This window comes from Equus quagga, chromosome 21 (assembly GCF_021613505.1).
Source record: "Equus quagga isolate Etosha38 chromosome 21, UCLA_HA_Equagga_1.0, whole genome shotgun sequence".
NCBI classification, from domain to species: Eukaryota; Metazoa; Chordata; class Mammalia; order Perissodactyla; family Equidae; genus Equus; species Equus quagga.
In genome coordinates this window covers 28,632,515-28,655,818 of record NC_060287.1, presented here as the reverse complement: position 1 = coordinate 28,655,818, position 23,304 = coordinate 28,632,515, and the positions used below count along the sequence as shown (strand labels likewise).

The 23,304-nt window shown below is 48.2% G+C and overlaps 1 protein-coding gene across 1 annotated transcript in view; it reads left to right on the top strand.

Annotated features, from left to right (window-relative positions):
• The window catches only part of LOC124231359 (nucleolar pre-ribosomal-associated protein 1-like), a 69,121-nt gene that overhangs the window by 10,678 nt on the left and 35,139 nt on the right, over positions 1–23,304 (top strand). Inside the window, exons 6-19 of the mRNA XM_046648128.1 lie at positions 1,145–1,230; positions 2,737–2,862; positions 4,171–4,295; positions 7,590–7,785; positions 8,892–9,029; positions 11,556–11,729; positions 12,405–12,534; positions 13,192–13,308; positions 14,444–14,556; positions 16,423–16,542; positions 18,813–18,929; positions 19,398–19,536; positions 20,280–20,450; positions 21,464–21,657. Coding sequence (XP_046504084.1) covers positions 1,145–1,230; positions 2,737–2,862; positions 4,171–4,295; positions 7,590–7,785; positions 8,892–9,029; positions 11,556–11,729; positions 12,405–12,534; positions 13,192–13,308; positions 14,444–14,556; positions 16,423–16,542; positions 18,813–18,929; positions 19,398–19,536; positions 20,280–20,450; positions 21,464–21,657 — 1,946 coding nt within the window. The remainder of the gene's footprint in view (positions 1–1,144; positions 1,231–2,736; positions 2,863–4,170; positions 4,296–7,589; positions 7,786–8,891; positions 9,030–11,555; positions 11,730–12,404; positions 12,535–13,191; positions 13,309–14,443; positions 14,557–16,422; positions 16,543–18,812; positions 18,930–19,397; positions 19,537–20,279; positions 20,451–21,463; positions 21,658–23,304) is intronic.

Sequence of the window (23,304 nt, the reverse complement as noted above, 5' to 3'; positions counted from 1 at the left end):
AGAACTAGTCCTAAGGTGGAATGCATCTATTAGAAGTCGTGTAGAAATACACTTAGGAACATTAAAGTTTGTAACAATGTATATATGACATATGATTGGGTGTAAACTGAGTTATAAAACTGTAAAGTATGGTCCCAAGTTACTAAAAGTTAAATGTAACAGAGTATTGATACATCAGAAGGCTAACAGTCAGCTGGTAACCTAGATGTTAACAGTATTAACCTCTGGGTAGTGGCATTATGGTTTATTTTAAATTTTTTCTTTTGGTTTGTCTGGTGCTTTCTGATTTTTCTTTTTTGAAGAATCATGAATTTGTGTTTGTAGAAGTTAGTGTGCCCATTGAGCACGTGTGGAGCAAGTGGAATTGGAATTGCTTGATGCTTCTGCCTGGGGCCACCAGTGCATTAGTGATGATAGGGCACATGCTGTGGTGGCTGATTCCCTGGGGATCCAACAGTATGAAGAGAAAGCAAAAAGCAAACAGACGCCCCACATGCCACCACCAGTCAATAAAGTGAGACCGTCATTTTTTTTTTTTTAAAGATTTTATTTTTTCCTTTTTCTCCCCAAAGCCCCCTGGTACATAGTTGTATATTCTTAGTTGTGGGTCCTTCTAGTTGTGGCATGTAGGACGCTGCTTCAGCGTGGCTCGATGAGCAGTGCCATGTCAGCGCCCAGGATTCGAACCGACGAAACTCTGGGCCGCCTGCAGCAGAACACGGGAACCCAACCACTTGGCCACGGGGCCGGCCCCGTGAGACCGTCATTTTTAATAGATCTCTGAGCAAGTCTAAGCAAAGAGAGAAATTTTGGAAAACCATAATCCTACCATACATTCTCTTCCAAACAATCACTATCAAATTAATTTTACTTAAGTTAATGTGAGAAAAGGAAAGTAAGACAACACTGAAGAACTACTGACGTCCTTAAAAAGTTCTGTCATTGTTCTACCTTTAGGTACTGATTTCCTCTGTCGTGAAAGTGGTTATTCCTATTGTGAGCTTGTGTAATTAAAACAGACAAAACTTTTAAAAGATAAAGTAAAAGGCACTGTTTGCTATACCATTTAAGTAATAATGTTCTCTTGTCTGTTCTCATCTTCCAAGTATTTTTGAGGTTAACGCTTTGAAACTTTTCCTTGCAGAATTTATTCCTTGCATTTTTAGCTCAGGCATAAAGGAAGATAGAATTTCCACCGTCAATATTTTGTTATCGACACTGGAGACAAAGGTATGCGTTTGGTCATTGGCGTTTCTGTCACTTGTTTTCTCCAGTGTTTCCCGGGACTCTAGCTCTGTGACATCCTGGGTTATAGCTTATTACGTAGGTTGAGTGGAGAACTGTTTCTGAAACAGAAACTTGGTGGCGGTGAGTGATCCTGAAGGCTGGAGAGTAGCCGGAGCAGCTGCCGGATCCCGGGCCAGGCTGCCGCCTCTCAGAACAGGAGAAGAGCTGTTGCTCACCGCTTCACAGGAAGCCCTCGGAGTCATCGTGAGCTGTACATGACAACGCTTCTTCCCTTACCCAGGGAGCAAATGTTGTTTTGTGTCATGCTGCATATTATGCCTTTTACAGGCGTCTTCTAGAAATTTAAAAACTTGCTGAAAGAGTCACTGTCTTTAATACAGAACACCTTAAATGACCAATTAGAAAAACTCTGTGACCCTCCCAACATAAGCAGTTGTCAAAAGGCTGTGAACTGCGGTCCATATAAAAATGACTAATTAGCGTTAAAATGCTTAACTTTCATAGTGTTTAAAACAGTGGTTCTTGGCTGCGGGTGATTTTGTCCCCCGTGGGGCATTTGGCAATGTCTAGAGACATTTTTGGTGCCACAACTGGGGAGGTGCAACTCGCATGTGGTGAGTAGCATACAGGACAGTCCCCCACAGCAGTTATTTGGCTCAAAATGTCAGTAGTATAGGGAATCAGGGTTGAGAAACTCTGATTTAAAGTATGAAAATAATGAGGTAGAGGTTTTTTTGCCACCAAATTAGCAGTGACTTTTTAAAACAGGGGGTCCGATGCTAGCAAAGATGCTTTGAATCAGGTGCTTTCCTGGAGGAAGTGTTACAACTCTCTGGAAGACCGCAGGTCTGGCACTGTCTCAAAGGTCTTAAAAACCTTTGTAGCCCCAGGGGTAGGAGGGGTTGCCTCAGGACCACACAGGGAACGTATTGTATTTGAAATACGCGTTTTAGCTAGGTGTTTCAAATTCTGCGGGTAGGTTTGGGTGAGCTGAGAACCTGGGCTGCAATTTCAAGTCCACAGTCAGGGATGCGGTGAACACTTTGTATCAGGATGCTAGTCGTGGCCAGAGTCTGGAAACAGCCTGATTGTACTCACCAGGGAATGGTAAACAAGTTATGACCACCCATGGGATAGAGTGATAGTCAGCCTTCCAAAGTGATGTTCCAAAGGAGTTCCTAATAAGTAAGTAAAAGCAGGTGCAAAACTATATATAAATATAATCTTAAAGAGGCAAAAAAAAAGAGAATACATGTGTATTTTGTGTGGGTGGGAGGAAGGCTGAAAAGAATACTACCAAAATGCTGTGTCCTAGGATGGTTGGGATATTGGTGAATTTTTTTAAGTTTTTCCCCTTTTTTGGCCAAATTTTCTGCCATAAGCCTGCATTATTTTTTATAATGACAAAAAGCAATAAACGCTAAACGTAAAATAATTATTTTAAAAATAATTTAATTCCTTGAAATTCTTTTGTTTTATTATTTTCAGGTTGTTCACAATAAAAATATCACGAAAACCCAGAAGGTGCGTTTCTTTACTGGGCAGTTGTTGAACCATATAGCATCTCTCTACAGCTGGAATGGGATTGTTGACGTGAACCTGGAAAATGTCAAGGTACAGTCACATTTCGGTTTCAAATGGCCTTGTTACTATGCGATCCTTACAGCTGGGAGACTGAAAAATCTAAACAGACACCTGCCTTTAAACAGGTCCCTCCATTTGATGTTGCATTTGGCTTGTGGTTATGTTAATTTTCTTCTTAGATGCAATACGATCTAAAAATTTTTTTACAGTAAATAAGATTTTTTCTAACCTCTGAGGTATCATGATATTAAACCTTTTTTTTTTGTCACACTGACACGTGATTTATTTTGTAACAAGCGCTAAATTACAGCAGTTGCTCTCACATTGACCTCTCAGGAGCCCAGTATTTTACTTCCTTTTATCTTCGAGACTTGAACATGCTTTGTAAGCTGTATTACCAGATTGTAAGCCAATCTTCCTCTTTTTGTATGTGAGCCACCACCACAGCATGGGCACCGACAGATGAGTGGTGTAGGTCCGTGCCCGGGAACTGAACCAGGGCTGCTGAAGTGGAGAGCACCAAACTTAACCGCTAGCCCACTGGGGCTGGCCCTCAACTCTTTTTTCTTTTAATGAGAAAACTATTCCCTTCAGCTGAGTGACATCTTAATTTTCCCTGCAATACTTGCCCAGTAGGTTTATAGGGGTGATCCTGGCTCTCTCTGCCTCCTCTGATTGACCTCTTCTTTTTTCTTCCTTCCTTCTATTCTCATGCCCAGCTTTTGGAGTTTTAAGGCCTGTTGCTTCTTCTTCAGGATCCTAAGCGTCTAGGGAGCCTCGGTTTCCTCACCTACTGACACGTGTGATTTATTTTGTAACAAGTGCTAAATTACAACAGTTGCTCTCACGTTGACCCGAGGCCAATGTACCTTTTAATTCTCCTCATTTTTATTTTCCTCGAGGAGTTTCTGAACCTGGACTTGGCCAGAGTAGTGAAGGCTCAGACTTCCTGTTAACTTTCTAATCACTTACCTCTCAGGAGCCCAGTATTTTACTTCCTTTTATCTTCATGACTTGAACATGCTTTGTAAGCTCTATTACCAGGAAGCCTCGGGGGCTTAATAAAAACACTCCCCAATGTGGAATTTTATTCAAAAGACCAAGAGAAATTAAGTCGTTCTTAAGCTTGTTAAAAAGAAGGGTTTTAACTTGCCCCTCCTAAGAGTATTTTTTTGGTCTTGATTGATGTTGCTGTTTTTTTGGAGTGATACTAAGTGTTTAATTTAAAATATTGCATCCATTGTCATTAGGCATGTGATATTATCCAGTTTTTACTCTGTAGCTGTTACTAAGATTTGTGAGCTTGGGATTTTCATTGAATTTTTGTCACCCTCATAGGCTTCTACTGAAGACGTGGGCAAGACCATGGTGAGGGAGCTGGTTCATAGCTTCCTGATGGATCTCTGCTGTTCGCTCAAGCACGGGATTAATTTTTATGATGCTTCTCTTGGTACCTTTGGCAGGTAAAGTGTAGCACTCTTGTGAACCCCGAGTGTTTTCTCAGAAGTCATCACATATGTGCCTTCCAGGGGAAATCTGTAAATAATGGAAGTATAGTGGGTTAGAACAGGAAGTGTGGACGTCATCTCACTCACTTTAGGGGTGAGTGGTTGGAGACCCAGAGAGCTTCTGGTCATCGTGTGCCCTCGGGGCAAAGGTCTCAGGGTAGCAGTTGACTGAGACGCATAGTTTGAGAGATCTCAGCCAGGGGGTTGCTGCGTGTGTTTACTCGAAGACCGTGGTGTCGGCTGGATCTGAGAATGTCTTACACCGCCTTCCCAGACAGGGCAGGCACCTTCCCTGACATGGGCCGCCCTGAAACCCTGAGGCGGGTACTGTTGTCATGCCAGTTCCACAGCTGAGGGAAAAGGGCACGGAGAGGTCAGGTCACTTGCCCTGAAAGTGGCAGAGCTCGGATTTGAACCCAGGAGCTCTGCTTCAAGCCCATCCTCGTAACAGCTGCACAGTCCCCCTCTCCTCAGAGAGGGCTGCTAACCAGTTAGGATTTCAAAGTTTTGTTTTTACAGTTATGATAACATTTTATATATAGTCGAAAGCTAGTGGTTTAGATTATATTCTTTTAGACTTTATCTTTGTAGTCATGTAACTATGATACATATCCATGTTAATATTTTTAATAACCAAAATGGGCTGCTGCTAGATATATTGTTCATCAACCTGCTTTTTTCCTGTTTGACAATAAGCATATTGGACATATTCTCTGGCCACTGTGAGTGACTCTTGTTTTTTACCCTTTTGGCATTTTATTATGAGGATATAGATGGTTCGATTGAGTTTTAACCAGTCCAGAAATGACTGGTTCCTTCAGAATGGGGTCACACAGTGGGAATTTTTCTCCCTGCTCGTGACTTTAAACTTGTTTTGATTCTGAGATTATCGTGAATTAACTTGCCACATCATTTTTTTCCTTTAATTTGTTTGGTGATAATATAGCTTTTCTCTCACCAGTGAGAAAAAGCTCATTTTTCTACTCAAATGAACAGCAGACTTTTATAGTCTAATATAAAACCATGCTGAAAACACACACATTTTTTTTCCCCCTTAAGTAGACCCATAGAATAGGTGGTCATTTAATGAGCATACTGAATCAACTTGTGGGTGTGGGTCTGTTTAAATAAGCTGAGGTTTACGTCAGTTTTTGAAGCTGTGCGCAAAAGGCAAATGTTTGTGCTTAGGGGAGAGGAAGGGAATTTGGTTTGTGGGGACATTAATGGAAAGCTGAGAAAATTGAAATGCGTGGTTCCCCAGTAGTTGTAAGCCTTCTTCCCTTATTTCATTTCAGGTCTCTGTGCAAATGTGACCACATCAGAGAGGCCTTCCCTGGCAGCCGTTTTCTGAAATAGCCCTTCCTCCATGACTATCCTTTTGCCTGGCTCTTGCTTCTGATGGTGACTTATCACCACCTTGCGTATTTATTTATTTGCTTGTTCATTGTCTGTAGGTGAGAATCAGTGAGAACAGAGGCTGGTCTCTTTCAGATCCGCAGTGCCTAGGACAGTGCCTGGCACGTGGTAGGTGTTTGAAAGCAAGGCATCGTAGCGTAGGCGAGGATGGGCAAACTTTTTTTCTAAAGGGCCAGATAGTAAGTACTCTAGGCTTGGTGGGCCGTACAGTCTCTGTGGTCACCGCTCAACTGCGCCATTGTAGCACCAAGCAGCCATGGATGTAAACAAATGGGTGTAACTGTGTCCCAATAAAGCTTTATTTACAAAGACAGACAGTGGGCCCTTGTTTGCCAACCCTGGTGTAGAAGTTAAGAGGACAGGTTCTAGAGTCGGCTCTGAGACCTTGAGCAGATTACTACCCCTCTCTGCCTCTCTTACCTCACCTGTAAAATAGAAATAAAATTAGTACCTGCCTCAGAGAGAAGTAGAGTGTGGTCACTGCCCAGAGCAGTGTCTGGCACGTACTGACCACTGTGTCAGGATACGTGCTATTCATTTTATTACATTGTCGTTGATTAAAATGGGGTGTGTGTGTGCACGCAGTAGTTTTAGCACTTTTTGTGGATTTAATATTCCATTCATTTGACAACACAAACTATTTTGCTCATGAATTTTTCATATTAAGAATTTTAAACTTTTAAAAAGGATAGTTTTCTGATCGAAATTATATTCTTTTCTAATTCAATTTTTGAAAACTTTTTACTGTATATGAAGCTATTATACAGCATCTTAGTTTTAGTCAGTTTATAAAGGGATACAAAACAGTGAGGGTCCTAGAAGCCATCAACATGTTGTGCAAATTAGGCAAATCCTGAGGTTTTTCTGGATTTTATGACTTCCTAGTCAAGCAGATATGAAAAGGCTTCTTTTCGTAGAAGGTATCAAGGCAGGTAAAACCCAGAGTCCTGTGGGTTTGGCCATGTTGATTTGAGGCTAGTTGCTCCCTTTGTGCAAGTTTTAGTGTCCGTATGCTTTTCTGCTTCTTATTTTGTCATCATCCTATACTTTTGAGAACTGCCCACTTTGGGACAAGTTTTGAATGTTATCATACAGTAGAGTTTTAATCCTATTTTACTTTCCTTTGGCTGCTAAGTGAAGGTTTGGGAATTTGAAATGAGCTAGAAACAGGAGGCAGAAGACCTGTGCAGAGATTTTGTGCCGTCTTGTGGAGTTTTAGAAATAATTTTATGGCACTATGGACTGTGTAACAATTTATCAGCACTTCATGTAAAAGAAAAAAAACAAGCTTCACCTTTTGAAAAGAAAAATGCATTCTCTGTATTTTTTATAGTTATATACACATACATATTCATTTATATACATACTTTTTGGGTGTAGTTGGAGAGAAGAGTTTAGTAAAATCTCAAAATGAAATTTGGGAAGTGGATTCCTCCCGGACGATTTTGCCCTTTCTTTACACTGGCCTTGACTTCTAGGCAGACTGGTAGGTGGCTGGGGTGGATAGAGAGAATGTGTTGCTTCCTCTTCTTGGAAAGTCCAGTGGAACTCAAGGGAGGAAAGGAGAGATGGGGCACAGGGCAAAGCAGAAACTTTTTCAGCCACTCGGAAGTAAGGGGAGAACTTGAGCCCTCTGGTGGAGAGCTGGAACCCCACAGGCCATGAAAACATCCCACTTTATTCCACCCGGGAAATTCACCAAAAATGAACTTGCCCAGGGCCGTGTCACAGCTGCGTTTACTGACGGGATGCTGCAGAGCTGCCGTTAGTATCCCGAGCTCTCAGTGTGTTGTGAAAATTCCCTGCTGACCACTCTTCTCCTTTCTTTGACAGAGGGGGAAACCTGACACTCCTGCACTTCCTGCTGGGTTTGAAAACTGCGCCAGACGATGAGCTGGTGGCTGAACTCGTGGTGAACATCCTTAAAGTGTGCCCGGACCTACTGAACAAATATTTCAAGGAAGTAACGTTTTCCTTTCTCCCCAGAGTGAAGTCCACTTGGTCAAATAACATCAAACTACTAAACAAGGTAAAAACACACGGGCATTTCAAAGTCTGAGATAGGGTGGGAGGCAGCGGGTAAGGAGTCTGGGGACTGACAGGGGAGGGAGGAAGTGACATTCTGATCAACTGTACAGTACGAAGAACCTGGTTCAGCCCTTCTTCAGGGGGTATTTTAGATCATATAAGTGCGAGTGTCCTTATCTTCTTAGGACATTTTGCTTTTAATTGAGCTGAATTTTGAGGTTTATGCCTTTTGAATCTGTTGGGCCAATTGCATCTTTTTCATCCAGATTTTGCTTAGATTGAGATCATAGTGAGTTTCAGCACAGTTAGGCTGGCATAATGAAATGTCTGAATTGTAGCATAGTTTTTTTTTTGAAAGATTGGCACCTGAGCTAATATCTGTTGCCAATCTTTTTTCTTTTTCCTTGTGCCTCGACCTGGGCATGGATTATCTGTAAAACAAGCTTTTATTCGTGTATACTCTCATTTTACATGGGTGCCTATGTATGCAGTCCCTGCGTGTGTTTGGGACGAGAAGGATGCACTTTGCCCCTCAGCCCTGTGGCCAGCACCCCTGTTGGGAGCTGCTCTGGTGCTGCTCTCCCGGGGAAGGGGAGGGAGCAGTGCACGCCTGGGAATGAGTCCTCACTTCTCTGCTTAATAGCTGTGTGGCCCAGGGAAGTTACTCAGCCTCATTGAGGTCCAATTTTGTTATCTATAAACATTTCTTATTTTAATGTAAAATATCCCGACCCCAAAGGGTTGTTGTGAAGCATTAAGGTGATGATGTAATTTGTCAGGTGCCGGTCAAGTGTGGTTACTGGTGAGCTATACTGTCGTTAGTTGTGGCAGTGACTGACTTGCCATCCGAGGTTTTAAGAGGCTCCCAGACTGCAGGCCGAGCTCTGTTGGTCAGTGCCCCAGTAACAGCCAGTCTCGTGACCTGACTTGTCTTTAACAAATGGATTTGGGGTTAATCTTCTGGACCCTGTTCCCTTTGGCGAGCTTCAGACCTTTATTCCTATAATTGTGTCATTGGAACAGCTTCGCTGTGGGGTGCCTGCAATTAGCCTCAGGTTTGAAATGTAACCTCCTGCACCGACTCATTTTCTCTCCTCCTTTTCCTAGATCTATGAGGCCCAGCCTGACATTTCCCGGGCATTTCAGACCAGAGAGTTCATCCCGTTGCCTCGGCTCCTGGCAATGGTGATGGTGACCACCGTGCCCCTGGTGTGCAATAAGATCATGTTCACCCAGGCATTAAATGTAAGTGGCTACCCCGCTTCTGGAACTTTCTCTTGCTAATCCCGCCGGCTGTGCTGGGGATTCTTCTGAGAATACCAGCCTGGATGTGTTGGACCGTGTTTTGTCAGTAAGCCTCTGAGGCCTTCCCTGAGTGCGAGTTGCTGCTCACCTGGGAAGGGACCCTGGAGCCCGAGGCACATTTATGCCAGAGGGTGACTGGGTGCCCGATGTTGTCCCTACTGCAGCCCAGAGCTGGGACTGCCGGGTCCCTCCACGGCTCTCTCGGCCGCCTGAGGGAGGGAGAGTGTCAGAATCAGAGGAGGGGAAGTGTGTTCAGTTACAGCCCAATGTCTGTATTAAAATCTCGGTAGTTTAGGATTTCTGAGCAGGGTGGCGCTGCAATTTGCCGAGCAGATGCTTTCTTTGGTGGCTTAAGTGAATACTGTTAAGAAATTTCTGGGGAACGTTTACTTTGAGGACCAGCTGCTTCAGGCGTTTTTGGAGGACGTGGTCATGGAAAAAACCAATACTTAAATTTCTCATTATTATTTATTATAAAGGTACCCAACTCCCATCAGAAGCCACCTTCAGAGGGATTCGTGCATCTTTCACCACAGCATTGTAGCTGTGGGTGAATGGCACCTTAGTTGTTGACACACGTGGGTCCTGGGTCCTGCCAGCCCCTCCTAAACCCAGGTGGCCTCAAGACCTACCTAGGAGAGGCCGGATGTTCAGAGGGGTGCAGGGCAGGCGGAGTCCCTTTCTTCCAGGCAGGCTGGCTTATTGTGTGAACACATCAGGAGCAGAGTCTGCACAGGCATGAGCAGACCCCATCGTGATGGGGCAGTTTCCGTAAGGTGGCATAGCTCCTTCGGTCATGCAGTAGGGTTAAGCATTTTTTTTGATATCTATCCAGGGTTGTGCTGAGAGTGGGTGGGTGGGGTGAAGAACAGAGAGAAGGAGGCCTACGTGGGACTAGGCAGAAAGGTCTTTTGTTCTGGTTGCCAAATCATAACCCAAATTAGGACCCAGCTAGCTTGCCCGTCTGTTTTGTGGGAGACACAAAATATTTGATCCCAAGGGGCTGCAGGAAGATAGAATTGAAAGGAATATGTCAGATGCTGCCTCTCATGGGTAGAAGATAGTTTCCTCTGGCTGGCTGTGTTTGCGCTGCCCTTCGAGCTGCCTCCTGGCGGTCTGGGATATAAGTGGCTGTCTTCTCTCCCTCCCACAATGCTGTTTCAGGAGAGAGGGGCTGTACCCGCAGGGGCATGGCTTTCCCCCTGCCCGTGCTGCCATCCTGTGCAGGGCCAGGGCCAGCGAGGCAGAGGTCACAGCGTGTCTGCTCCTTGTGGGCCCCTTCCAAGCTGTGACAGTATGTTAATACCGGGGAGGCCGGTGACTCGGGCATATCTAGGGGATGGGCTTGTGGGTTTTTTTCTTTTTTAACATCTTTCTTTTATTCTTTAGAGTATTATCTGAAAAATTTTAACATAGCATACATTTTAGAATCAGGAAGAAAAGAGTGAGCTTATTTCGGAAGCAGGAAATAAGGTGTGTGGAGGCAGCGTGTCAGGCTGTTGGTTGAGCTCTGCTCCCTGCCGTCCAGTGTACATGTGGACACTTGTCAGGCCCTGCCTTTGAAGTGATTAGTGGGGTGGGAGTCGTTACTGCTTTAGAATATTTAATAGAGTGCTCCTTTAGTATACGACGCATGTGTAAAATGAAACCCCAGCTAAGTGGAACGCTGGGGGAGTGGGTGTCGTGGTTATTAGGCTAGAAGTCCATCGAAAACCTTTCTGTTTGTGCCTGACTGTCAGTCTACGGGATCCCAGCCAGTGCTCCAGGCTTTGCTGTCCTTGGGAGTCACCTGCGGCTGGTTGAGTTGCTCGGACTGGGGCCTGAGATGGTGTCTCCCGAGCGTCCAGGAGGTACCCTCACTGCGCTGGCCCAGGACACGCCACAACTAGCCGGGGCTTGGGCTTTCCCTCTTGTTGGTAGTAGCGCAGGTTCTTGAACTTTATTCAGTCTCCACAGCGAGTGGGGATTTTGAAGAGCCCCCCGGCTGTCCTTCTGAGTACAAGTAGAGAACGTGGGTGTCAGAGGCCTGGGGTTGGGGGCCACTCGCTGACCGAGCCTAGAGGTGGTGGTTCACACTGAAGTCCTCATGCCCTTTCTTGTCATCTTTCCACCTGATGTTAGATGCTTTTTCGGGGGCTGGTTGGGTTCTGGTGAGATTTTGGCTGCTGTTGATGCGGATAATTCATAGGAGCTGAGTGGTTGTCAGGGGAGACTTGCCAAAGACAGACGGTAGAACAGAAGTAACTCTCAGACTCTTCCTCTGGTAACGGCCTTCCCAGCAACAGCTAAGGTCAAATTTGCAGGAGGTCAAGAGGGCAGGGTCCCCAGGCTACCTCACAGCATAGAGGCCAGTTGCTTTGCCTCTGAGTGACCCAAGAAGGGGCAAGAGCCAGCCAAGCCCCCGGCTTCGGAGGTGTGTGCCCACCAGTGCAGCTTAAAGATGTGGATTTCGCTCTTTCTTCCCAGTTGGACAGCAAATCAGTGAGACACACAGCGTTCTCCCTTCTGGCCGTCATCTTGAAGAGAGCATTAAAAACCATTGACTACTGCCTGAATAAAGAGGTGTGGCAAGAGTCAGGCGTGTACACGGCTGCGATGATGGAAGAGTTTGTGCGGCTCTTCAGAGAAGCTCTGAGCAAGGTAGGCATGGAAGCCAGGCTTGGCCTTCCCGGGAAGTTTCCAGGGCTTTCTTTCCAGATGTCACAGAAAGCACACCAGGTGGAAAAGGCGGTCTTGGGGGCACAGAGGCTGGGTGCTCAGTGAAGTGAAGGGGTGGGGTGCTCCTCGGGCCTCAAGTCTCATCAGGGGCTGCTGTGCCCTTCCTGTGCCCCCACCGCTGCATACCCACACTGGACTGGGGCCGCAGTGGTGGCCTTGGGAAGCCCCTTCCCCGCCGTCCTCCCTCTGGCTTGTTCTGAGTGAGGAAGGGCGGTCATCTGCAGACTGGCAGCTGCCCTGAGAGAGCCAAGGTCGTGCCGGGCCAGGTCCCCCAGCTGGTCCACAAGACGTGTTTCTTTGTTCCCAGTGTCCTGCTCAGGTGAATGAGTCTTAAGGGGCTGCTTTTAATTAGCAGCACTTATTTTTTAACCAGATCCTTCTTGTGTACAGTTCTAGGAACTGATCCACAAAACAGAGGTCACAAAAGGATTCTCATCCTGCTGTCCTGGCTCTTTCTTATACAGTCCTGCTCACACTCGCCTACACTCACATGTGTTTGCACCTCCCCTCTGGTTTTTGCTTCTTGTTACTAGGTTCAGTTCATTTGTTTCTCTTTTTCATGTGACTGAGTTTTTGTTTCTTTGTTTTACCTTTTAGATTTTACCGGACCTGAACACCATCGTGTGGGTCTGGCAGTCACTTAGAAAACAAGACGCAAAACAGGACGACGAGAAAGGAAAGCAAAGGGGCGATAGGACTCCTGTTGCCTGCGTGGCTCCCGAGTGTGGTGAGGGTTCCGTGGGGCCTCTGCTGTTTGCAGACAGAGCTGCCTGGGGATGGCTCCTGTCTAGAGGGCTTTGAAGCCTCTCTGGCTGTGAATGAAGCCTGTGTCCTTTTTTGCTTGGGAGAAGAATGGAATTGTAGATCGAATTCTGACGTCTATTAGAAATGTGCCCAAGCTCTGTGCCAGCTCTGTGTCTCTCTGAAGACGTGAACAGTGGGGGCCATGTGCTCTGGCCCTTCAGTGGGGGGGACCTCTCTTTAGCTCTGCAGATGGAGGTGGCTACATAGTATAAGTTAGGTTGACTCAGACTTGTTATTGGCCTGGCAGTGGGCTTTGTGTCTTATATCTGTACGAGGGTGGTCACTGCTGTGTGTCCCTCTTGTTCAGATGAGGACCCTAAAGCACAGAGGGACACGGTGGCTTTAACCTGTCAAGGTCACAGCACTAAAATGGGGATTTAAACCCGAGCTGTTTGAAGAGCCTGGACTTTTTTACCGTCTGGGCTCTTGAAGTCCAGTGCCTCAGGGATCTGTCTGCATCTGTAGCGTTCAGCTTGAGCTGAGAGCAGTGGGTCGCAGGTGGCACAGCTGCTTATCTGTGGCTGATTGAGGACAAAGAACAAGTGTGTTTCCTAACTCAAGCGGTTTTGTTTCCGTTCAGACGATGCAGAAACCATTCTCTTGAAAGCTGTTCTGCTCCAGGTCATATGCCTCTACCAGAAGGTGGTCCCACACGTGGTCATGCAGTACAACTTTGATTTCAGCAAGCTCCTGAAAGGTGTGTGTCCGGGGACTGCAGACGCCCTCCACTGTTTCTGCTGGTGGGGACGAGGGAAGTGCGGATGAACCAGACCCGGGAAGGCCAGTGGGCAGTTGAGCCGGTGTGCAAGATCCACCTGCCTGGTTACTGTTGTTGGACCAATACTATTTAAATAGCTGGTCTTCCTTAAGTAAATGGCAGATGAACACTTAGCAGCAATGAGAGAGAAGAGAGGAGCCAGCCAGCCTGAGTTGCCTGCCACAGGTGACTGACAGATCGTGTGACAGGAACTCTAAGGCCTGTTTTCAGAGGAGCTGTGGTGCAGAAACGAGAGCCCTGAGAGGGATGCCCGTTCACAGAGGCACCTCTGACATAGTTACTCGTATTGTACCCAGCGAGTCAGCTTCAAACCGCCTCTCGTGAAAGTCGCCTTCTGCTTGTCTGGTCACGTTTCCTCGATGGAAAAATTTGTCTAATAAAATTGACATGGTAATTGGGCCTACGGAAGAAGACTTGCAGAAATCTCATTCTGGGAATTTATATAAGCTCTTGAAATAATCCTATTCAAAAGCTGTAATTAACTTTTTAATTGTTGGAAGGCAAAATGTTGTCCTTGCTGTGAGAATATGAAATTTATTAGAACATGGCGATTTATTGCTTAGTCCTGCATCCTTCCCAAGCAAAGGAGAAACCCAGAAATCAGGCCAGACGATGAGGACCCAGTATCGGGCTTGGGTGGCCTGTCTGCTTACTGGATGCTTGCAGCCTGGGGAGCAGGGCCTGTGGCCCACCTCAGGGTTAACCTTCATGAGAGCCCGGGCCTGGAGGGCAGCCTGGGGTGTGGGGCTTAAAGCCACAGGAGGAGGTCAGTGGGGGCTGAGGGGCAGCGAAGGGCTTCTTTGGGCCAGCGGAGTCTGGGCTTTTCATTGAAGGCTTTGGATAGACCTCGGGAGGGAAGGATGTGTCAGGTGAGGTGTGTCTGGGCAGAGGAGTGCATCCAGCCTGAGTGAGGGTGCACATGGGACCTGGGGGCGGGATCCTTTTTATTTGTGGATGTGGGGTTCCTTATCTGGTCCTTCTGGCCAGGGGCAGCAGTTGCCGGGCACCCTCCTCCGCATGACTCCTTGCGCATTCTCCTCCTCTCCCCCCGCAGGCATCATCTCCGAGCAGGGCCTCCGAGAGGAGGCGCCTCCCGTCCTGCAGCACCACATGCTGCGGGTGGCCCTGGAGCTGCCCGCCAGCAAGTTTCTGTGGCTGAAGGCGCAGGTAGGAAGCAGAGGGCCTCCTGTCGCGAGCTGGCCTGCTGGCTGTGTTGGTTTTTTGGCCTGGGAATTTCGAACTGGATCCGGACCCTCCCAGGGTTGGGGGCATGAAGGAAGGTGTTAACAGTGCCCCTTTTAGAAAGACACGTCCAGAGCAGAGGCCAGGTCCTGATTCACGGCCCAGGAGGCCTGGGACTCTCTTCGCTTTTGCAAAATAAAGTGCTTAATGTGTCCTTACTGAAGATGTATTATTGTTGGGTACTGGGAGTTCTTTGTATTTTTTATCTTGACTATTTTAAAACCTTTTGGAAGATAAGCAAAATACATTCCTTCTCCTTTATCCTCATCCCAGAAGAGCTGAAGACAGAGACAGAGATGGAATAGATAGCAAGCCAGGAGAAGGTTGAGGCTGGTGGAAAATCAGTAAAGATTGCTGGCCTGTTTTTCTGTGTCTTTAATAATATCTTCCAGAATTTCCTGGATGACATCATGTTGAATCATAAAGGGAAGTCAAGATGCAACAGATACTGATCTGTGTATTTAAACACAGGGTGCTGAGTCACTTCTTCCAAAGAGGGGAACATGACCAGGCAAAATTTAGCATTGTCTCAGTGTATTTCTTAGTAGCTCAGATGACTTTTTTAAATGACTAAGATCTTATTTAAGATCCCACGTGGAATCAATAGCATAGAAGTGTGTGTTGGCACATTTACATGGGGTGTTTCCAGAAAGGTGTAAGAATGCTGTGGCACTGGGATCCATGTATCTCCCGCAAGTCCTTCTCCCTAGGGTTCACCGGCCTTGTGGTCGAGGGTCGTTCCTCTTGAGAACCCGTGTGTGCCGGGCTGACACGAGTGCTCTGAGTGTCAGCTCACTTAGTGCCATTTAAAGATAGGGCAGCTGGAGCACAGAGCGGTTAGGGAACTTCCGCAGGGTCCCCACCGTAAGTGGAGGATCCAGGATTGGACCCAGGCCCAGAACCCTGCGGTCAGCCTTTACACCCTCCCCCACCCCTGCCACTGCTGAGAGGACGCTTCACCCACCTCAGAGAATTGACGAGCCGTGGACATTGTTGGCCTGTTCGCCCCAGCTGAAGAGGGCAAGGGGATCTGGATGATTTAGTTGGAACGGAAACAGAGGCCTCCTACTTTGAAAGGACTGATATTAGAATATTAATTTGTATTCCATGCCCCACCTTCTGTGCTGTTGGGCTTTGCGAACACCAGTGCTCCACGTGTTGAGGGGCGTCCTCATTGCTGGGGGCTGCAGGGCCACTCCAGTGAGGCGCAGGCTCGGCGGGGTTTGGGCTGGGAATCGAGCTCTGTGTGCTTCTCTGAGATGCATGTTCAAAGCCTAAAAGCCTTTGTAGGAGGCTAAGTTGTGTGTCAGGAGTCGATTGTATTAGCACCAGCATCCTGCTGAGACGTGCAGGTGCTGCCTTTGACAAGTCTGCCCCACCACCGCAGGCAGTGCCGCGGCCCGGGCTTGGCTCCCAGTTTGGCCGTTGAACAGCCAGTTAGCTCCTCATGCCTCAGGGTCCACATATGTAACATGGGGACAGTGGGCCCCACCTCGGATTGTTGGGAGGATGGAGTGAGTCAGTGTATGGAAAGAAGTGTGACGGCGCCAGCACCTGGGGAGGGCCACCGTGCTTCCTGTTGTTACTCTCTTTTCACTAAGCCGCTGTCTGGGGGTTTGGGTGAGTTCCCTAACTTCAGAGGTTCCTCGTACGTGCAATCCCAGCCATCTTGCCGAGTGGTTAACGTGGGCTGAGATGAGAGGCTGGGCGGCACACTGGGCGCGCAGTCCGTGTTGCTCGGCAGACAGTGGCCTCTGTTACGTTTGTCACCTTCTGTTGTTCTCATGCCAGGAAGGCCCAGATGCAGAGATTATCGGAGGAGAACGATCCGTGTTTTACTTACTGATGAAAATGTTTGTGACCAGCAGCCACGTACAGCTCAAGTCATCCACCAAACTGCTCATCGTGAAGGTGAGCATCTTCTCCCAGTTCCTACTTTGGAGAAGCATTTTGCACAGTCTCTACTATAAACACAACAATTGATGAGTTAAGGATGTTTTAGGGCTGTCGTAACTTAAAAAGGAAGGCTTTATGGGGCCGGCCTGTGGCCGAGTGGTTAGGTTCATGCGCTCTGCTTCGGCGACTCAGGGTTTTACCAGTTTGAATCCTAGGCACGGACATGGCACCGCTCATCAGGCCACGTGAGGCGGTGTCCCACATGCCACAACTAGACGGACCCACAACTAAAATATGTATGCAAGTATGTACTGTGGGGCTTTGGGGAGAAAAAGGAAAAATAAAATCTTTTAAAAAAAAAGGCTTTACAGGGGCCGGCTCCGTGGCCGAGTGGTTAAGTTTGCATGCTCTGCTGTGGCGGCCCAGGGTTCGGATCCTGGGCCCGGACATGGCACCGGTCATCAGGCCACGTTGAGGCAGCGTTCCACATCCCACAACTAGAAGGACGTGCAACTCAGATATATACAACTGTGTGCAGAGGGGGTTTGGGGAGATAAAGCAGGAAAAAAAAAAGAGATTGGCAACAGTTGTTAGCCCAGGTGCCAATCTTTAAAAAAAAAAAAAGGCTTTACAGCAGCTTAAGTTTGTCATGTCTTCAACGTGGCTGTGTTCCCAAGAGGCATCAGGGCGAAGTACAGGGGAAAGCATGCACTTGGAAGTCCATTTCCTAGATCTGAGTCCTGGTTCTGCCACATCCTGGGTGGCATTGAACAAGTTACTTAACCTCTCTGAACTCAGTTTTCCCATGGAGAATGGGAATGATGAAACCGTAGGATTGTGGAGGAGATTACATGTGATAAAGTAGTAGGTCATACCTCCCATATTGTAGGCTAAGTAAATATTAGATTCTGGCCTCTGAGGAACTGTTGACTAGACAGTGTCTTTTTCCCCAGCTCCACGCTGGGCATTCTCCAGGGCTTCAGCCCCCCCCCCTTTTTTTTTTGGTGAAGAAGATTGGCCCTGAGCTAACATCTGTTGCCAGCCTTCCTCTTTTTGCTTGAGGAAGAGTGGCCCTGAGCTAACATCTGTGCCAGTCTTCCTTTATTTTGTATGTGGGGCACCACCGTAGCATGGCTTGATGAGTGCTGTGTAGGTCTGTGCCTGGGATCGAAACCTGCAAAACCCCAGGCTGCCAAAGCAAAGTGCACAAACTTAACCACTACATCACAGGGCCAGCCCACTTCAGCCTTTTGACCTTGACCGTCACCCACAGCACAGGTGTCATCAAAATCTGCAGAAGGGAAGGAGGAGTTTGACCATCTGCTTCTCTTTGTTCTTGTACTTGGTGCCCATTTTCCAGGGCTACGTCAGGTCTTGCGTGGCAGTGGGAGATTGAGTTCCTTGTTTCTGCTCTGCAGCAAGCATCTTGGGGGGTGCTATGGAAATCACGTTCACCGTTTTTAGGATGCAGAGGTTTCAACCTTTCATTGAAGTGCTGATAATCTTGCTGCCCTTTAACCTTATCACCTGAGCCGCCTGGAGGTCATGAGCGTCTGGGTCTTGACCTCCACTTGTCACTGTTTCCTTCCAGGTTGTGCAGGTGTGAACTTGACCCCAGCCAGATGTCACGGTCACCGACTGCAGATGGGTGGCCTGGGCACGATCGGCTTTGCCTTTGGTGCCCTCTGTTGCAGGGCTCGTGCCGTGGGGCTGCGCAGACCCCACGGTGAGTCTCTGTCATTGGGCAGTTTGGGGGTGTCATATTCTCACCCCCTCAGGCTCAAGTCAGAACAAATTCTGTTCTCTTAGAAACAGAGGGCACTTCTTGCCCCAGCCTGAGTCTTGAGGGCCACCCCGGGATGATTGGACGTGATTGGTTCGTTATCTTGGAGAATGTCATACAGGTGGAGTGTTGAGTAGCTGTGAGGGGTCGAGTCGTGCCTGTTTCCCTGGGTCTTTGTGAAAACTCAGGTCAAAAATCAGCCTCCTGAGTCGCAGGTGGATGTTTCCCCCTCTGTATTATTTAGGAGTTGAAGAAAAGGAGTAAGAGCCGGCAAGACGGGATTGTGTTTTCTTCGACAGAGCCCCGTGTGGTCTCTTTTCCTTGTTTCCCTCAACAATGGGAGTGTTGTTTTGAAGGAGTAGCTTTTAGAGTAAACTGTGGATGGAACTTTGACCTGCCCGGTGCTCCGTGGCTCTCTGGCGGGCCGGAGCACAAACCACTGCAGATCCCACAGAGCACGGGGTCCACCCTGACTCTTGAGCTGGTGTCTGCTTCCCGACAGATCCTGCAGGACACGGGCGTGTTTGAGCACACCTGGAGGGAGCTGGAGCTGTGGCTGGAGCACCTGGACAGCACCCAGGAGGAGGAGAGAGAAACCGTGATTCAGTTTTTGGAACGCGTGAGCACGTATTTCCTGTGTGAAGGAGCATGTTCAGGATAATTGTACCCAGTGGGCCTTGGCGTAATCAGGGCATTTTTGATGCACCAGCACCAAAGGCCTCTCTCCCCAGCTTACTTCCTAGTTCTTGCTGAGACATCAGAACGTACTCAGTTTTAAAATCTGTAAAATAGGAATATGTTACTCTGTGCCATTTAATTTCCCTCTGGGGATTTGTTCTTGCATGAGGAAATAGTGGTATACTAAGAGTGCTATTAAAAGCAATGGTTTATACTAAAAGGAGATTTTTAAAAAAATTCTATAACCAAAAGTAAAACACAAAAAAACTTGGCAGAAAACCTTTTGTCCTTATTAAGGCCTGTTACCATTTGAGCTCCTCTCATTATTTCACCAGTGGCATTTTTGGGCATTTTTTTCCTTTCATTTGTGACCATCTAAATGTTTCCCATTTGACTCTTCAATGCCCAGGTTTTATTGACGTTGGTGGCAAATCCCTATTCATACACGGACAAAGCATCTGACTTTGTCCAAGAAGCCAGCACACTGCAGGCCACAGTGACGAAGCAGGACGCGGATGATGTCAGCATCCCTGTCTCCCACATCGACGGTAGGTGCCCCTCCTGCGCTGCTCAGGGCTCTGAAGATGGAGCCACGGTGGCACGTTAGAGCCAGACAAGGAGACTCGCATGAAAGCCTTGTGCAGGGTGCTGACGTCCATCTGTTTGCCTCAAAGATCGGCTTACTGTGGAATGAAATCGCCGAGTTTGTTCATGTAATGGGAAGTGTGTACAGAGCTTTTTGCTGCATTGTTTTTCTTTGTGCATTGTTTATGCCGGGTGCTGATCTAAGCTCCTTACAGATCTTAACTCTCGTAGCCTCGTGAGCAACCCTAAGCAGGGTGTGTTGTTATCCTCACTTCATACATCAGTAAGGTACCTGAGCACAGAAAGGTGCTGTAATCAGCCCAACTTCACACAGCAAGTACATACCAAAGTCAACATGTGAATCCAGACTCTGGCCCTCGTCTGTGCTTTCAGCTTAGACTGTTTGGCTTCGCAGATTTTGTGTTGTTTGCCTGAATATCCAGGTTAGTTTCTGGACTTCTCGGTGTCACCTGAGAAAACTTCAACCTGTTATCACCTGAGCTGGGTATCCTGCATTTTGCCTGGCAAAGATCTTAAGATTTTATAGGTAACGCCCTCATCTTTGAAGAATCAAACTCGATTAAGCATTTTCCCCCAAGAGAAGTTCAGCTTTTTTTTCTCTCTTTGCAAGTATTTTCTTGTTTATCCCTTCCTCACTGTGGGGTTCTGGCTCTTGCTTGGCGTGATTCCCCCCTATCTGTCTCAGACGTTCTCGACATGGTGGATGTCCTGGTGGAGGGCAGCGAAGGCTTAGATGAGGAGATTGGATTCTTACTGAACGAAGACATGATCCTGCTCACATTCCCGTTCAGTGCTGTGGTCCCCGCAGCCCTGGAAGCCAGGAACAAGTTGCTTCTTGGGACAGAAAGTGAAGCAGGTACCTGTGTGTTGTCAGCATGCTCTGGGTGCGTCAGGCCGGCTGGTCTGCATCGGGTAGGAGGCGGGCTTCCAGGGGCTCTGGAAATAATTGCTAAAAACCCAAAGCAGCAGGGTTCAGACCCACAAAGTGAAGGCCACACAGCCGGTGGAGCTGAGCCTGCGGACATAGGAATCTGGAGGCTGGTGAGGCTGTTGGGAGATGGGTCATCTGAGGGATGCATCTGAAATAACGCGTTTACATGGCTGCACAGACAGCTGCTGTGACACTGATGTTTTTTCTTCAGCATTTATTGTCGATATCTTGGTGCTAAGGTGTGAGTTCTTCCTACTTGCTGGGTATCCAGACAACTTAGACCCAAGGAAGTTGCTCCCAGATCCCAGTGGTGTAAATAGTCAGGACTGCTCAGGCTTTGCTGCAGTAGCAAAGAAGCCCCAACATGTCAGTGGTTTAATGATCAAAGGTCTCTTTCGTGGCCTTGTCGTAGTCCAATACAGGTCAGGTTGCTCTCCTGGGTGGCTCTCCTCCAGGAAGTAGCTCAGGGATCCAGGCTGCTCCCTTCCTGAGCTGGGCCATCTCCACGTATGTCTTCCCAGGTCACTGCGGATGAGGAAGAGAGAGTGGACAGTCAATCATGGGTGTTTGGGCTGGGCCTGGAAGTGGCTAAACGAGTCATGTGGTCCCAGCCTAACCTCAAGGGAGGCTTACGTGCCGAGGCAGAGGAAACGGGTTGGGGAGCACCAAGCGAGTCCTGGTCCCAGTGGCTCTGCCTCATCTCTTCTGTGCCTGGTCTCCACTTCTGGGCCTCTGGATCTGAAGTCTGACTGTGTGCTGTATGCTTAAATAAAACAGAGTCTGGTGCAGTCTGCAGTGTAGCATGTGCCTTCCAGTGTGGTTTTGTGACCCCCTGGGGAGCGGTTATGAGTTCTTCTGGGTCTTGAATATGTGTGGGAGTTGGCGTTATCCACGGATCACAGCACGCCGCTCCCTGCCCTGATCTCGTTTCCTTGCAGGAGAAAGCATCGTGGCGTATCTGACGGGGGTGCTCACGGACCTCCTCCACACCCAGAGAGACCCTCTGGCTCTGTGTCTCCTGCTTCAGGCTTATGACAAGTTAGAGCCTCCACTCCCGCCTTGCTGCCGTCAGCTGTCCTGGTTCAGCAGATACTACAGCCTCTGGATCCCAGAGCCAGCCCGCGAGGCCTTGGTGAGCTGCGGCCGTCGCTGCTCCCGTGGAAGCCAGGCCTTTCCTGGAAAAGCCCGGAGGGTTCTTCCAGGGGCCCCAGCTGGCTGTGCCACAGCCGTGTGGCTTTACAGCCGTGCAGCCTACAGGGTGAAGTTTCTTAGCCTCCTGATTTTCCCTGCAGAGGAGAGGAGGCTGAGGGCCGTCACTGCTGCTCAGCTGATGTGCCTGAGACACAGGGCTCGTGGTGCCACAGAATCGCATTTCCCACCGGCTGCATAAGTGGCACATCACGTTCCGGCTCTGAGGCGGGGGTTGCCTTCTCTGCTTTCCTCACTGAGTGATCTGTGCACGCTTGTCTCGTAGCCCTCTATTGCGGGCCTTAGCATGCTCCTAGACTTCTCGTGCTCAGCAGTCAGACCTGGCCCCGGACACCCTCAGCAGGCTCCATTCTGCTCAGCCTGGGAAAGTGAAAAAAAGGAAGAAGGGGCCAGCCCCATGGCATAGTGGTTAAGTTCGCATGCTCTGCTTCAATGGCCCTGGGGCTTTCAGGTTTGGATCCCAGGCGTGGACCTAGCACCGCATATCAAGCCGTGCTCTGGTGGCATCCCACGTAAAATGGAGAAAGATTGGCACAGGTGTTAGCTCAGGGCTAATCTTCCTCACCACAAAAAAAAAAAAAAAAAAGGAAGAAAGTATTTTCTTTTGGTAGGGACTACATTCTTGTAATGCGGTACTGCAGTTCTGGCTCCAGTGCAGAGTATTTACGAATGCTGGGTGGCCCAAGGAATTAACTCTTTGGTGTGCGTTTTTGTGTATTTGTTCAGTTTTGGCTGCCTGTGAAAAAGCAGGCAGCTGAGGCCCTCCTTGTCTCATGATATTGGTAACAGGATGTTAGATCGATTGCATGTCTGTTTGTCAGGGCTTCATATGAAGTGTACCATGTGTGTTTTAAGCCATTTAATCCTCACAGCTGGGGAGGAGGTTAAGATTCTTGCTATCCTCATTATATGCATGGGGGAACTGAGGCACAGAGTGGTTGGGTTTTTTTCCTTCCCCCACCACCAATCAGTCAGTGGTGGAGTCAAGATTCGGCCCAGGCCATCAGGCTCCAGGGTTCACACCCTTGACAGTTCTGGCTGCCTTCCTGCGCTTGGTCAGCCGGGATTCCGAGTCGGTTATAGCTGCCCAGCAGCTCGTGGGGAGCCGTGGGCGGTTCAGTGTGTGCCTCCTGGCGCTCAGGTCTCCCCAGGTCGCAGCAGTGGTTCTCACCCTGAAGGGCAGCAGAGTTCCCTGGAGGCTCCTTCAGACAGGTCTCTGGGCTCCACTCCCAGAAGGTCTGATTCTGCAGTGGGGTGCGCATCCAGGAATTTGCGTTTGTGACAAGTTTCTGGGGATGCTGCTGCTGGTCCTGGGACCCCATTTTGAGACGCACTGAATTTCTGGGTGCACGGCCTACTGTTTTTTGCCTTAGGAAGCGAGTGTTTGGAGTTATAAAAGCCATGTGGGGTAAACAAACAAGGCAGTTTGGGAATTGTGTCAGGCGAGATGAACAGCTTCAGTCTGAGGCAGAATGACTGCAGGAATTGATCCTCATTCTGTCCATTGTCATCTCCTCAGAGCAAGACAGTGTTCCAACCGAGGCTCCAGGGGAGGGCCTTCGGGGAGGCA